Source organism: Vipera ursinii (assembly GCF_947247035.1).
Source record: "Vipera ursinii genome assembly, chromosome: 3".
Classification (NCBI taxonomy): Eukaryota; Metazoa; Chordata; class Lepidosauria; order Squamata; family Viperidae; genus Vipera; species Vipera ursinii.
In genome coordinates this window covers 186,340,281-186,354,546 of record NC_139516.1, presented here as the reverse complement: position 1 = coordinate 186,354,546, position 14,266 = coordinate 186,340,281, and the positions used below count along the sequence as shown (strand labels likewise).

General features: G+C 37.7%; 1 protein-coding gene across 1 annotated transcript in view; it reads left to right on the top strand.

Moving 5' to 3' along the window:
* The window catches only part of PIP4P2 (phosphatidylinositol-4,5-bisphosphate 4-phosphatase 2), a 28,893-nt gene extending 14,998 nt beyond the window's left edge, over positions 1-13,895 (top strand). Inside the window, exons 3-7 of the mRNA XM_083358002.1 lie at positions 334-440; positions 7,837-7,960; positions 9,124-9,176; positions 10,490-10,580; positions 12,744-13,895. Coding sequence (XP_083214128.1) covers positions 334-440; positions 7,837-7,960; positions 9,124-9,176; positions 10,490-10,580; positions 12,744-12,887 — 519 coding nt within the window. The 3' untranslated portion in view covers positions 12,888-13,895. The remainder of the gene's footprint in view (positions 1-333; positions 441-7,836; positions 7,961-9,123; positions 9,177-10,489; positions 10,581-12,743) is intronic.
* Positions 13,896-14,266: the final 371 nt, after the last annotated feature.

The following is a 14,266-nucleotide window of genomic DNA, read 5'->3' as shown; positions in this document are numbered from 1 at the left end:
CTGTTTATGTTATATATTGTGTTGTTTAATTGTATGATAATCATTCTTGGGTATATGTTAAAGAAAATCTTGTATAGTCTCTAGGAAAGATAGAGGAGGAGAATATAGACATTTTATTATAAATGCATACAGTAACAGCCACTGACACTTCTATATGTAACTTTGAATTTTAAACATAGTACCAATAATTGGTATTAAACTGAAAGGAAAAATATGTTGTGCTATAACACTTTTAACTCAAGTTGAATCTTTTCTGTTGCTCTGTTTTAATCATTGTAAGTTCTTTTTTTCCTTTTGAGAATCAACATGTGATTTTTTTTCTTGTTTGTGTAGCCTATCAAAAACCCTCCTTCAGGGAAAAAGTATGTTAGATGTCCATGTAACTGTCTGCTTATCTGTAAGGATACATCAAGGAGAATAGGATGTCCAAGACCCAATTGGTAAGAGCCACAAAATTTTCAATTTGTGTCCTTAATATTATTTTGGTTGTTTTTATTGTTTTATTTCATATAAACTGTGGCATTAGCATATGCAAGTCAAACAGATGTAAAGATAAATATTTATTAATGCCATTATCAAATATAGATTAATCAGAGGAACGATAGGAAATTAATAATAATGACTCAGAAAAAAAGGAAGATGAGTATTTTTTGTGTACATCCACTTTCTTTAATTATGAGAATGTGCATAATCTCTAATGGAAGGTATTCATGCTTTCATAGAAAATTCATAATTCTGTTGATTACAGTATCATTACTGGTGCTAAGGCTGATTACTTAATGTTAAATATATATATATAGCTCCTGAAGGCCTTGAAGACCTGATATTGGGTCAAGATATCTGTTGAGTCATATAGATTATGTTAATGTACCTTTTTAAAGTAATCTACTAGATGTTTCAGTTATATTGTACTGTTTATGTATGTTTAATTTTTAATTTTATTTTATGTTGGCACTTCCCAAAATTATAATGACTCTGCGCAGCTCAAGTTCTAAATCAGAATTGAGTATAATAACATAAATTTTAAAAATACAATTAAAAAGCCCAACACATTGGAAATATGGACTATAACATCAATACAAAAACAACATTAAAACAATCACTTCCCTTCCAATCTGCCCCAAGACCTGGAAAAGTCAAGTTTTTAAGTCCTTCCTAAATGCCATCACATTAAAAGCTGTTCAGGTCTGATTCCAAAGTATGTTTCTGATTTTACACAAATACACAAACACAAACACATTTTACATTGTGTTTTGTTATGTTTTCATGCATTGATAGCTGACCATAATTATTGAGATAGGTATCCACATAAATAATTTTAAATAAATAGCAAGAACATGTATACCATTTCTGCTGCTTCCAAACCTTAGCAATATTCAGTAATAACTAGTTATTATGAAGTGTACTTTATTTCAATCCGATTATTTTAATAGAAATGAACCGTTATTGTCAAAGTACAACTATGTGTACATTGAGATTAGCTGAGCCTCCCTTTGTGCTCCCACCCCCCAACACACAGTGACAACAAACCCTCCATCTTACTACACTATGTGAACCAACTACACCACACACCGGCCTCCCAAGTCAATTCTGCATAAAATTCACACAATAGCGATATATTGGGCATATCTCATCTCAGAGACTTATACATACAATTTCCAAATAACTAAACCTAAAAACAGATCATAGCAAAAGTATGTTTTATTTAAATCAATTTACTCCTTTATATTTAATTGCTATTGCTAATCTTCCCTGATGTCTGTATTGCTTGCCACTTGCTTGTTAATTTTATAATAGGCATTAGTAATTGTTAGGTTCGCTGGCTTGAGGTACAATCAGGTAGTTCTTGTTTAGGGACCACAGCTGGGATTGGCAACTTGGTTGTTAAGTGAAACGGCAACTGTGTTTACTATCTTACTTCAGCTTTTCTTTGCTTTACATAACTGAAAAGGTCATAAAGGGGGGGGCAGAGGTCGACCGCGAGGCCTCTCGCTTGTGGAGTCCCTCAGGGGTCGGTCCTCTCGCCCCTTCTGTTCAACATCTACATGAAACCGCTGGGTGAGATCATTCGTGGTTTTGGAGTTGGGTATCATCAGTATGCTGATGATACCCAACTTTTCATTTCGACCCCAAACCACCCCAGTGATGCCCTCGACGTGATGTCCCGGTGCCTGGAGGCGGTCCGGGTCTGGATGGGGAGGAACAGGCTTCGTCTCAACCCCGACAAGACGGAGTGGCTGTGCGTACCGGCATCCCGGGATATTCAGGATATCCCACCCCTCATTATGGGGGGTGAGTCATTACCTCCTGTAGATAGGGCTTGCAACTTGGGAGTCCTCCTAGATTCACAGCTCTCTTTAGAAGACCATATTGTAGCTGTAACTAGGGGGGCGTTCGCCCAGGTTCGCCTGGTGCGCCAGTTGCGGCCCTATCTAGACCGGGATGCCTTGCGCACGGTCACTCATGCGCTTGTGACCTCTCGTCTTGATTACTGCAACACTCTCTACATGGGGCTACCCTTGAAGACCACTCGGAGGCTCCAGCTGGCACAGAATGCAGCCGCGAGAGTTGTGTCGGGGGTCTCCCGATACTCCCGTGTTACACCTTTGCTCCGCGAGCTGCATTGGTTGCCAGTTGTCTTCCGGGTGAGGTTCAAGGTGTTGGTAATGACCTACAAAGCCCTCCATGGCATGGGTCCAGAATACCTTGGGGAGCACCTGCAGCCGGCGTCAACTTCCCTCCGCCCAGTACGCTCCCACAGAGAGGGCCTCCTCAGGGTGCCGCCGGTCAAAGAATGCCGACTGGTGGCCCCCAGGGGGAGAGCGTTCTCTGTGGGTGCACCGGACTTATGGAACCATCTTCCGGTAGAGCTCCGGATGGCGCCCGACCTCCGCTCCTTCCGGCGCGACCTTAAAACCCATCTCTTTAAGGAAGCGGGCCTGGCCTGATGGGATGGGGTGGGTTTGTTATTATGACTTTAATTTTAAATTTGTACTATGGGCATTGTTTAATCATGTTTTAATAATTTTAACTTTTGTATCTGTCTTTTACGTATTGCCCTGTTAACCGCCCTGAGTCTCTTGAGAGAAGGGCGGTATATAAATTAAATAAATAAATAAATAAATAAATAAATAAATGCAAAGATTGGTTGCAAAGTTACTTTTTTCATCACTTCATAACTGTGAACAGTCACGGTATGAGGCAGTCACTAAAGGAGGGCTACCCGTATAAAAAAAGACAGGATAAAAATATACTCATTATCATCTAAATCTGCCAAGATAAAACAAATTCTCTTTAGGAATCTCAATGCATCAAGATACCACAGATAAATAAAGCCTTGTGCAATTTAAAATCCAACATCTTGCCCCCGGGAGTAAGATCAGCTCCATGTCCCCTGGCTTTCCGCAGGAGCTTAAAATACCTGGCTCTGCCAGTTGGTTGGGGGCTCCAGTGGGAGGGGGTTTCACATTGGGGCTGGTTGATAGATTAATAATAGTCCCACCCCCACTCATCCTACTTCCTCCTTTTAGTCCCATCTTTCAGTTAGGGCTGAGTATTTGTATTTAAATAATTTTAATAAATTAATAAATATAATGCCTTAGATCTTCAATCTGAGACTGTCTACAAATACAGAGGTGCTCTACAAAGAGTGTCTCTCTGCTCCTCGCACAGAAATATGCTGAAGAAATTCATTCAAAGCAAAGGCTGGTCTCAAGGACTGACAATATTTCAACATCCTGTGATCCAGTGCAACCACGCGTAGCCATTTGAGCTCTTTCTGCTGAAAATTATACCTAATCCTGGAAGGAAGTCCTTGAAAGCAAACAATCCTTTACATTAACCTAAGAAGTTGGGTTGAATGCATGTTCCATTGGAATGGAGCAACATTTGAAATATCATAAATAATCCCAGACTCAGGCATTATCTTTAAATTATTTTCTACAACATGGTTTATCTAGGCACAAAGTAGGCCCTCCAACCAATATTGTATAGCTATTCTGATAGTAATGGACCAAAGATCCATTCTATTCTCAGAAAAGCAGTGGACATACTTGGTAGCACCAGTCCCCAGATGCCCAATTCATGTAGTAGCTGCAAGATCATTTTCCTTTAAATATGTTACTTCAGTCGACTCTTAAGTGGCCTGCTCTACTGTAGATGAATAAAAAGGAATAGTAAGATTTCATAAAAACATGTGCCTATTATATTTGTATTTAATATACATGCTGTTCAGAGCAGAGGTAATTAGAAATTAATAACTCAGTTATTTAAATGAACTCACTTTACAGTTGCATTGTTATGAAAAGTTCAAAGTAATACCATATCATGTGCATATAGAACAAGTAATACACAGTGATATCAGGATACTTGTCCGTAATTCTTTCTGGAAGATGTGATGAATACTAAAAGCAACAGGTACCAAGAAAACCATGTGACTTACCACGTGACCTGCTATTTTGGCTGAAATAATAGCGAGTCACAAGGCAGCCAACGTCAGCACATTCTTCCTTGCACTTCGAATACTGGGAGAAAGATGAGTACCAGGACAAGATTTCTACTTCAAAACACAATGAAATACTAAATTTGATGAGTTTTGAAATAGTCAAGAAAAAGAGGAAAGCTCTTTTAAGATATTATTGAAGTAAAATCAGAATAGGAAAGGAGCCAGAATGCATCTCAGTCTTATTATCCTGTAAATCTATTACTATATTTACATTGAAAAGTGAAAGATAAGACATATCTTGGGATTGTTGTCGTTGTTAGTTGCGAAGTCGTGTCTGACCCATCGCGACCCCATGGAAAATGTTCCTCCAGGCCTTCCTGTCCTCTACCATCTTCTGGAGTCCATTTAAGCTCAACTATCTTGGGATAGTTACAATATTTTCCTGTAAGGTTGTATAGTCTAATACAGGGGTGTCACACTCAATTTCATTGAGGGCCGCTTCAGCATTGCGGTTGCCCTCAGGGGGCCGGGTGGGTATGGCCAGGGTGGGAGTGGCCTACTGGGTGGCCGTGGCTAAAGTGCATATGGCCTACTGGGTGGGCGTGGCCAGCTCTACCTCGTTCGCATCAAGGGTGCCTATGGGGGCCTGGGCAGGAGTGGGACAGATCTGGGGGTCTCTGGCAGAAGGAGGGTCTCTGGGCCAGGGCCAAGGCAGTGGGGGCCATTCCCTCCCTGTTTCCAGGATGGATTCGCGGGCCACATGAAACCACTTCGCGGGCCACATCCGGCCCCCGGGCCTTGTGTTTGACATGTCTGGTCTAATACAACAATCAAATGTTAACTGTCCTGCCTAAGTTTAGCTTACTTGTTGGCCATTACATTATCCTCTACCTGCATGGGAATATGACTAATTGAGTACTAAACTGACTAATTTCTAAGAAAAGGTATTTGTTGTTCAAGTTACTGGTTAAACCTGGGAAATCAACTAGGCAAAAGTTAGATGGATTATTTTCATTTCCTTTCTTATGCTTTGGCATCATAACTAATCAACTCCATCAAATTAAGGATATGAAAGCAGGAGGAAAGTTGGTAATATCTGGTAGTTGATATTACCTCAACAGCAATTACAGATAGTCCTCGACTTACGACTGCAATTAAACCCAACATTTCTATTGTTAAGTGAGACACTTGTTAAGTGAGCTTTGCTCGATTTTACAATCTTTCTTGCCATAGTTGTTAAGCGAGTTACTGCAGTTGATAAGTTAGTAACCTTCTTGTTAAATAAATCTGGCTTCCCCATTGATTTTGCTTGTCAGAAGATTGCAAAAGGTGATCCTATGACCTTGGGACACTGCAACTATCATGAATATGAACCAGCATCTGAATTTTGATCACATGATCATGGGGATGCGGCAAATATTGTAACTCTGAAAAATGGTTGAGTCATTTTTTCCAGTGCTGTTGTAACTTGGAATGGTCTCTAAATGAACTGTTGTAAATCGAGGACTACCTATATTGAGTTAATGTATACATGGGATGAGCTTGAAAACTAAATACTAGATATGATATTAATAATACTAGTGTTATTTCTGGAAACGTTAATGCTAGATTAGGCCTAAATGATGAAACTCTTTAACTCTTTGCTTTAATCCCTTTTGCCCAAGAGTTTAATCCACCTTCCGTTTCACTGATCCAGAGATAGGTGGATTAATCAAGATTGATCACTAAATTCAATTTGACCATCTTTAATCTGTAAAAGAGGACTGTAAAGTGGAATATGCACAAACACGCACACACATGGGCAAACATAGTACCAGCATTATTGATTGCATTAAAATGAATCCCACATTTATCCCAAAGATGTTTTTTCACGAGGCCACTGGACTTTCTTGTTTTTCTTTGAAGACATTTCACTTCTCATCCAAGAAGCTTCCTCAGGTCTGACTGGATGTTGGGGAATGGAAAGATTTATACTCCATTACCCACCATCCAGGCAGAGCTGAAGAAGCTTCTTGGATGAGAAGCAAAGTGTCTTCAAAGAAACACAAGAAAGTCGAGTTGTCTCGTGAAAAAGCATCTTTGGGATAACTATGACTTGGATGACTGAGAATCTCCATAGACAATCCCACATTTAATTAATAAAATGCTTTCTTAAAATTGATGCCAAACCAATAGAGATCCCTCTCCTTTCATTGTTTCATTATCAGTTTCTAATGGTCCAATACATTGTTTGCAGCAAAACTAATCCATCAAGAATCCTATGAATTACAATTTTGAAATAAGATATTTTAGAAAACTGAACAGGGTAATCGTGCAGGGTTTTTTTCCTCAATCTTAACTAAAGGAATCTATAACTTCCGAGAAAGATACTTATGAAGTATTTACTTTTCAGTGAATAATTATAAATACAATCAGGGTATTGGCCTTACTATCTCCATTTCAGAAAATGCAGTGCATGCAATCAGTTCAGAATAAGTATACTAAGGCCACCATGAGTTTGGCTTTGAGCTGTGAGTAGTTTGGACCTGACTACAGTACCCTTGGTTTCTGAATAGTATTCAACTCCAAACTTAAATCTTCTAGATCAGACATGTCAAACTTGTGACGTCACACGATATATCGGAACTTTTTCCCCATTGCCAGCAATGGAGTGGGTGTGGCTTCCTCGTGATGCATCCAGCCCGTGTTCTAGTCATACTTTAAGTTCTTTTGCTGAATTGTTTAACTTCTGTAACTGCTAAAATCAGACTTCTCTATTAATCAGTTATCAAGAAATTGGATTTGAAGTTATCTGTCAACTGGCCTAGTTACTAGAAAGAGTATACAATTACTTCTTTAAAGAGTTATTTCAACAAACCATGGATCAGAGTAATGAACTCTTTGTAGTTACATTAGATTTTATGGCTACTGGAATGATAAGGATGATAGTTTACAGAGATGATTAAGACTTTAAGGCAGTGCAGTCAGGTTGCATAAAATTTCTGTTCTCAAGGCAGTTTGACAATGGAAATAATTACTGTGAGAGCTCCTCAGATGTGTTCAAGCTGAGGCTAAGTAGCAACTGTCTGAAATGGTTTAATTAGGAGTCCTGCATTGCACCAGATGTTTCAGACTTTACAGATGGAATGATCTGTTCCTAATTTGCCTTGGTTTCAATATGTGCACTTTTAATTTTATGGCATTTTCTAATTCATTTGAAGAGAAGCCTATATTTTGAAACTTTGTTTTACAGGGATCAATAAGAGTTTACTTAACTGCCTTTGTGTTTGGTGTTGGAATTTGGCAAATACAACTGACCAAATTATTTTTCTTTGTAAAAAGGATACTAGATGATGAAAGAGTCTTTCTCTCTCTTTTTTTTCTGAAATGGTATGACATATTACTTCTGACAGTAGACGCATCATTAATCTTGGTCCAGTTATGCTGATTCCAGAAGAGCAGCCAGCGCAGCCTGCAATACCAGCTCAGCCAGAAGGCACCAGAGTAGTGTGTGGACACTGTGGAAATACATTTCTAGTAAGTACAGTCACAATGAAACAAAAAGAGGGTCAAATTAATTAATTGGATATAATAGTCAAACAGGTCTGAGGTTTTTTAATCTTTTATCACACTTGGTTTTACCATAGCAAGTTCATTTACAAGCTGGCCCCATGATAAAATGTAAGCTTTACAGCAAATCATTTAAGTGGTTTTTTTTCTAAATAATGTAATAATTAATATGAAATAGGTATTGCTAATTATTAGAATATATATTTTGCATGGACACCTGGGACTAAACCTGAAACTTGAATCTCCAATTACAAGAAGATGAACAGGTAGTCCTCAGCTTACAACCAAACACTTAACAACTGTTCAGAGTTATGAGGGACCTCCCTGGGTTTACTTCCAATCTGGATTCAAAGTTCTGATGAGCTCCCTCTGCGGTCAAGTGATTTCACTTTGGGTGCTCAGCAACTGGCTATTTTCAACATCCTGTGGTCACATGATTGCATTTTACTTCTGGTTTTGCATTTGCTGCAGGATTTGGAAAAACTGGCCCATAGCAGACAAAGGGCTTACTTACCAACTGCCACAAAAAACATTGTAAAATCACATTGGTCACATGGGTGACCTGATTGTTACAACTTACGACCATGTTAGGCAGGCTCCCTTATAGTTGTAACTCAAGGACTACTTGTAATACATGATAGCTACGGTAGATGATATAGCACTATTAGCTAATCATTTGAGTGAAAAGCCAATTAATTTTCTTAATCATGCCATGATTTTGTTGATGGTTATATAACTATAGACTTATAGTAAGAAATAAAAAATATTTTAAAATACTATTTTCTATGGGCATCAGTAATCTCTCTGTCTCTCTGATTATATGTATATAAAATCATAATCATGAAATACTTTTGATATTACAATTATTAATACTGAAAAGTACTACTGTTCTTGAATAATATACAGAGGCCTGTAACTAGCAAGTCATGGGAAATTACTTTACATAGAAATCCCAAAGCACAAAGTATGGGGCTATTGCCTGCAACAGAGCATTGCAGTGACGAAAGAAAATAAGGAATAAAAGTCATGAGATGTAAACTATTTTGCTGTGATCCCCATGACATTTAATGTGAAGCAAAATAAGTATTTTTCATGCTGGCATTTTTTTCAACCCAGTTTTTTTATTGCAGTGGATGGAACTGAGATTCAACACATTGGCAAAGTGCCCACATTGCAAAAAAATGTAAGTTCCAACAAATACGTCTATAAATCCGAGTATTTATGGATGCAATTCTATTCCAAATATTAGTTCTCAATAAATGTTATCCTTTTTAAAAAATCATTTACAGTGTTTACATTGTCAACTGACATTTTCATTTCTAACTTTTGCAAGTCAAAATCTTGCAAACTTCCTTGATTGTAAATGCTTTGTATACAGTAGTTACTTTCAAAGAAAATGGTAAAAACAAATTAGTTTTTCTTCTGTTAGCTTTCTATCTAATTTTATATCCAAGCATCCATCTTGTGATAAACTTAAGTGAGTGTACAATTTATAGTAGGCTGGATTTTCATTTTTTTAAAAAAGCTCAAAGTACATGAATTACTACATAGAATTATTGCACTCTAGCAGATAGATATGGTTGAGGCTAGTCTTCATATGAGCTTTGAATGAGATACGTCAAATCTGAGTTGTAAATACATGCTGCCATTTTCATTTTAGAATGAAAATCTTACTGCCTTTTTATATTTAGAATCAGAATATAAAGTTGAGGTTGGGTCAAAGTTGACTCAGCCTTCCATCCTTCCAAGGTCGGTAAAATGAGGACCCAGATTGTTGGGGGCCATATGCTGACTCTGTAAACCACTTAGAGAGGGCTGTAAAGCACTGTGAAGCTGTATATAAGTCTAAGTGCTATCGCTATTACTATTTCTATTAAGAAAAATAATACAAACCAGGTTTTATCACCCAGTAAAAATGCTTGAATCATATACACTGTCCAGATGTTAATGGTAACAAAGCAAAATTTGCCTATAAAAACTGAGTGTCAAACATAGGAGTTCTAAAGAAGTTTAAAGTATCTTGTGATAGAAATAGCATTTATTCTTTCAACAGTGGGAACCCTTAGAGAACAGATTAAAGGCCTCAATTAACAGTGACCAAATAATGCTCTCTCTTCTGTTTGAAAGTAGAACATTTGTTATTGAAGTAAAACTGACTAAGCCAATCAGTTTAAAGACATTCCACCAAGATTTAAGGGGGGAAAAATCTAATCACAAGTTGAGCACATGGGTCTTTTTTGTTGAAATCAGCCTTGCTTTTGGGTAATCATATGATAGCTTACTGTTCCTACAAATATTTTGGAATGTCTGCAACTAAACAAACAATTAGAATTGTGAAATGAAATATTTTTCAGAGTAGTCGAAGAACATGATGCGACTTTGAACCTCAAAAAGAGTTTAAATTGCAGTTTTATCTTGTACGTTCTTCAGTGAACCTTCAAAATCATGGTATCAATCTATGTTTAATTCTGGCTATGAAATACTGTGTATTTTCAGTTCTTCTGTAGGATGTGCACTCCCACGAAGACGGTGCTGTGCATATATTACAATTGGAATGATATTTATCTTCATTGGTGTTGGATTAACTGTAAGTAGCATTAGTGTTGGTTTTTAATATTGAATCAGACACATGGTACTTCTTCAACTAGTGTCTTATGAAATGTTTGCAAATCAGTTCTGCCCCCTAAAAATCTAGAAAATGTCAAAATACAAGATTTTGCCGGCAGATAATAAATTAGCATTTATGTCCCAGATGACAAGTAGTCCTCAACTTATGACTGTTCGCTATTTGGCAAAACCATGGCTATAGTGAACCACTGGTTTCCTTTAGGACTGTGGCGTTTTTAATGACTGCAGTGATTTGTTTAACAACAGCCACAAAAAAGTTGTAAAATCAGGTTGGCCAATGGTTCCATAATGATCTTAACTTTGAAGATTACTTGTACATGAAATAGAAATTGTCCTGTGTCTTATTGGCTGTGGTCCAACTAAATCTTTAATGGGCCTGACAGTGTCTTCAATTGCCAAATAGGGAAGGATGCTGCCTTCATACTGGGCTGGCTTCCCCACATAGCCCAAACACCACAAGACAAATTTGCACAAAACAATCACCCATCAAAAATTAAATGCAATAATTTCATGCAGTGAGAGCAACCTTCCATGTTATCCAGAAGGGCCTTGCTTTTCTTTTTAGCAGGGAAGAAGTTTTAATATAGGTATTAAATTGTAATTTACAAGGAAAGATGTTTTTACAAAATTCTTTTGTTAGTTTAGACCAGGGCTTTTCAACCAGTGGTACGGGTACCACCCGTGGTACATTGGCATCTAGCAGGTGGTACGTGACCATCCTAGAAAAGTGGTAGTGGAGGAGGGGAATGAGCTGAACTGGTGGAAGCACCACACAAGCCTGAGTGAGAAATGGCTGGAGCTGCAGGGCTGAGCAGAAGCACCAGGATCAGCGCCAGGCTCCAGCTGGAGCTCGGCGCTGATCCTTGCGCTTCTGCTGAGCCCAGAAGTGCCGATCAGCTGGAATATTGCAGCATTTCCAGGGTCTTGTGATTTACATTAAGATGCTTGGCAACTGATTCATATTTATGATGGTCACAGTGTCCCAGGGTCATGTGAAGTGACCAAAACCTGCTGCAACCACCCAGCAGAGGGGGGGGGAACCAAACACCCCCACTCCACCCTCACTGCCAATTCTCAACAGAAATGCTCACAATAATGAAAACCTTGGACAGGAGGAAGAGCGCTGCCGGGCAGGCAGGCAGGTGTCTTGCTCGGCTGTGGTTTGGGGGGCACTTTTTTCAGTTTCATTGTAACTTCAAACAGTCACTAAATGAACTGTTGTAAGTCAAGGACTACCTGTACTTCATCACTTTTTTCCTTTTTTTTTGGTCATCAATTTTTTGACACCTTGCTAGGCAACTGGTGGTACTTGGATGTTGCCATATCCTAAAAGTGGTACAATGGGTGAAAAAGTTGAAAAGCCCTGGTTTAGACAATTTATTCTGTATTTTGCATGTAGAAACACTATTTGTCCTTGCTAATTTCTGCAAGAAAAAAGTGTTGTACAGAAGAATATGGTTCCTGGCTTCCCTAGCTTTTGGTTCTGATGAGAAATATTAGCTATTCTCAAGTATGGATACACAAACACAGGTACCGAGCAGCTGAATTTTGATCACGATTGTGGGGATGCTGCAAGAATTGTAAGTATGAGCCTTGGTGGAGCAGTGGGCTAATGCCTCCTTAAGTAATACCAGCTGCCTGCAATTGGTGCAGGTTCGAGTCCCACCAGGCTCAAGGTTGACTCAGCCTTCCATCCTTCCGAGGTAGGTAAAATGAGGACCCAGATTGTTGGGGGCAATTAAGCTGACTTTGTAATAATGCCGCTTGGGGGGGTATGTGAAAGCCCTAATAAGCAGGCATATACATAGAATGAAGGCTACTGCTAAGCTTGTAAGCCGCCCTGAGTCTTTGGAGAAGGGCGGGATATAAATGGAATTAAAATTTAAAAAAAATTAAAAATTAAAAATTAAATTTTTTCAGTGCCATTGTAACTCTGAATGGTCAGTAAACAAATGGAGGTAAGTCAAAGACTACCTTGATAATTGTTATCAGAAATGGTTAGAGGTCAGGCTGCTTTAATCTCAGATTTTGATAGTTTGTCAAGTTAAATAAAAAACTACTCCAAGACTTAGTATTGTACTGTATATTAACTATATTTTCTCCCATGTGTTTCTTTTTAAAGGTTGGTACCCAGGATTTTGCTAGAACATTTCATGCCACTTATGTTTCATGGGCTGTTGCTTACCTCTTTGGCTTAGTGTGCTTGGTTCGAGCCTGCTATTGGGGAGCTGTAAAAGTCAGTTACCCAGAACACAGTTTTGCATAGACTTCTAATAGTATCTTCTTGGAAAATGGAGCTTTCTAGAGAATCTGGTGGTTATAGGAGCCGAATAATTTAAACAGTTTTCTTATTAAATGTTTCTGTTTTGTTACTAAAGTTTTAAGGCTGGGGATCCTTTTAAGAACAAATGTTCATTGCACTACATTATATGCAAATAGTTTGTTTTGCTGCTAGATTCCCAAACTCTGAATACTAAAGCTTTGTTTACACAATTGTACATCTGTCTTAAAAGAACTGCTGAATTCAATTTCAATTTATAGTATTTTTTTTTTTCAGTATTAAATGTGCTTGTGCCATTTGGGGATATGTAAAAGCGAGAAATCTTTATAGGTGTTTCTACAAGTGCTTCACATTTGTATGTACACTTTTAAAACTGTCAAAGCAACTTGCTTTAGAATGTTAAGCAATAAACATTTTGCTTGAAATGCTTAGTTTAACTTTCACCTAAGATCAGCGTGACCTTAAAGAGTGTGCATCATTTTCAAAAAAGTGGAGTTTTTTTTAGGGGGATACTATCCTTTCAGATTTCCAGTTTGAGAAATACAGTATTTTAGTAGGCTACCTAAAGAAAAAAGTTAATTTACCCTCTACTGAAATTCAACTTGAATATTTTTTTTTATTCTTGTATTTTTTTTAAACATCCAAAGCCATGGTTGGATTTCTGGAACTTCCCTCTGGTTATTTGTAAGAGTTCCTTAACAGGGTCTAAATAAGGGAAACATTTGATATGACTTGTTTTATACATTTAGATGATTTTAGAGTGATGTTGGGCTATCTCTTAGTTTGTTTAGATTGGTCATTTATTTTCCATAATGGGAGAATAACTCTCCAGTCATTATAAAGGGACATATTTATAGCTTAACTCAGCTAATAGGAAATTAAATAGAGCAAACAAGTTATTCGCATCATTCCATCAATGTGTAGCTGGTTGGTACAGTATTAAAAACTAATCAAGTGCTAAATGATAGAATAAAAACATTTTTTTCATGACTTGTTCACAAATACAATATTGGGACCAGTTATTGCACTGACCAACTTTGAAGTTTTACAGAATATGGTTTTTTTAAAAAAAATCAGAGGGAATACTCTGAGCTTTAGATTATAGTAGTCCTTAGATAATGGGAATCAAGAAAGTAGATTAAAGTGGATATTCTAGGATTATATTATATATATAATAACCCTGATAAAGGACAAAGTGATACTAGGCTGAGGATTTGGAGCACAAAAAAAAATCCTAAATGTACATGGAAGTTGTCTTTGTATAATGTTAAATGTACAAAAGCAGTAGCTCAGGTTTATCATGTACCTTTTTTAAATATACTAATAAAGATGATTATTGAAAATGAATGTTTTTGATCTCATCA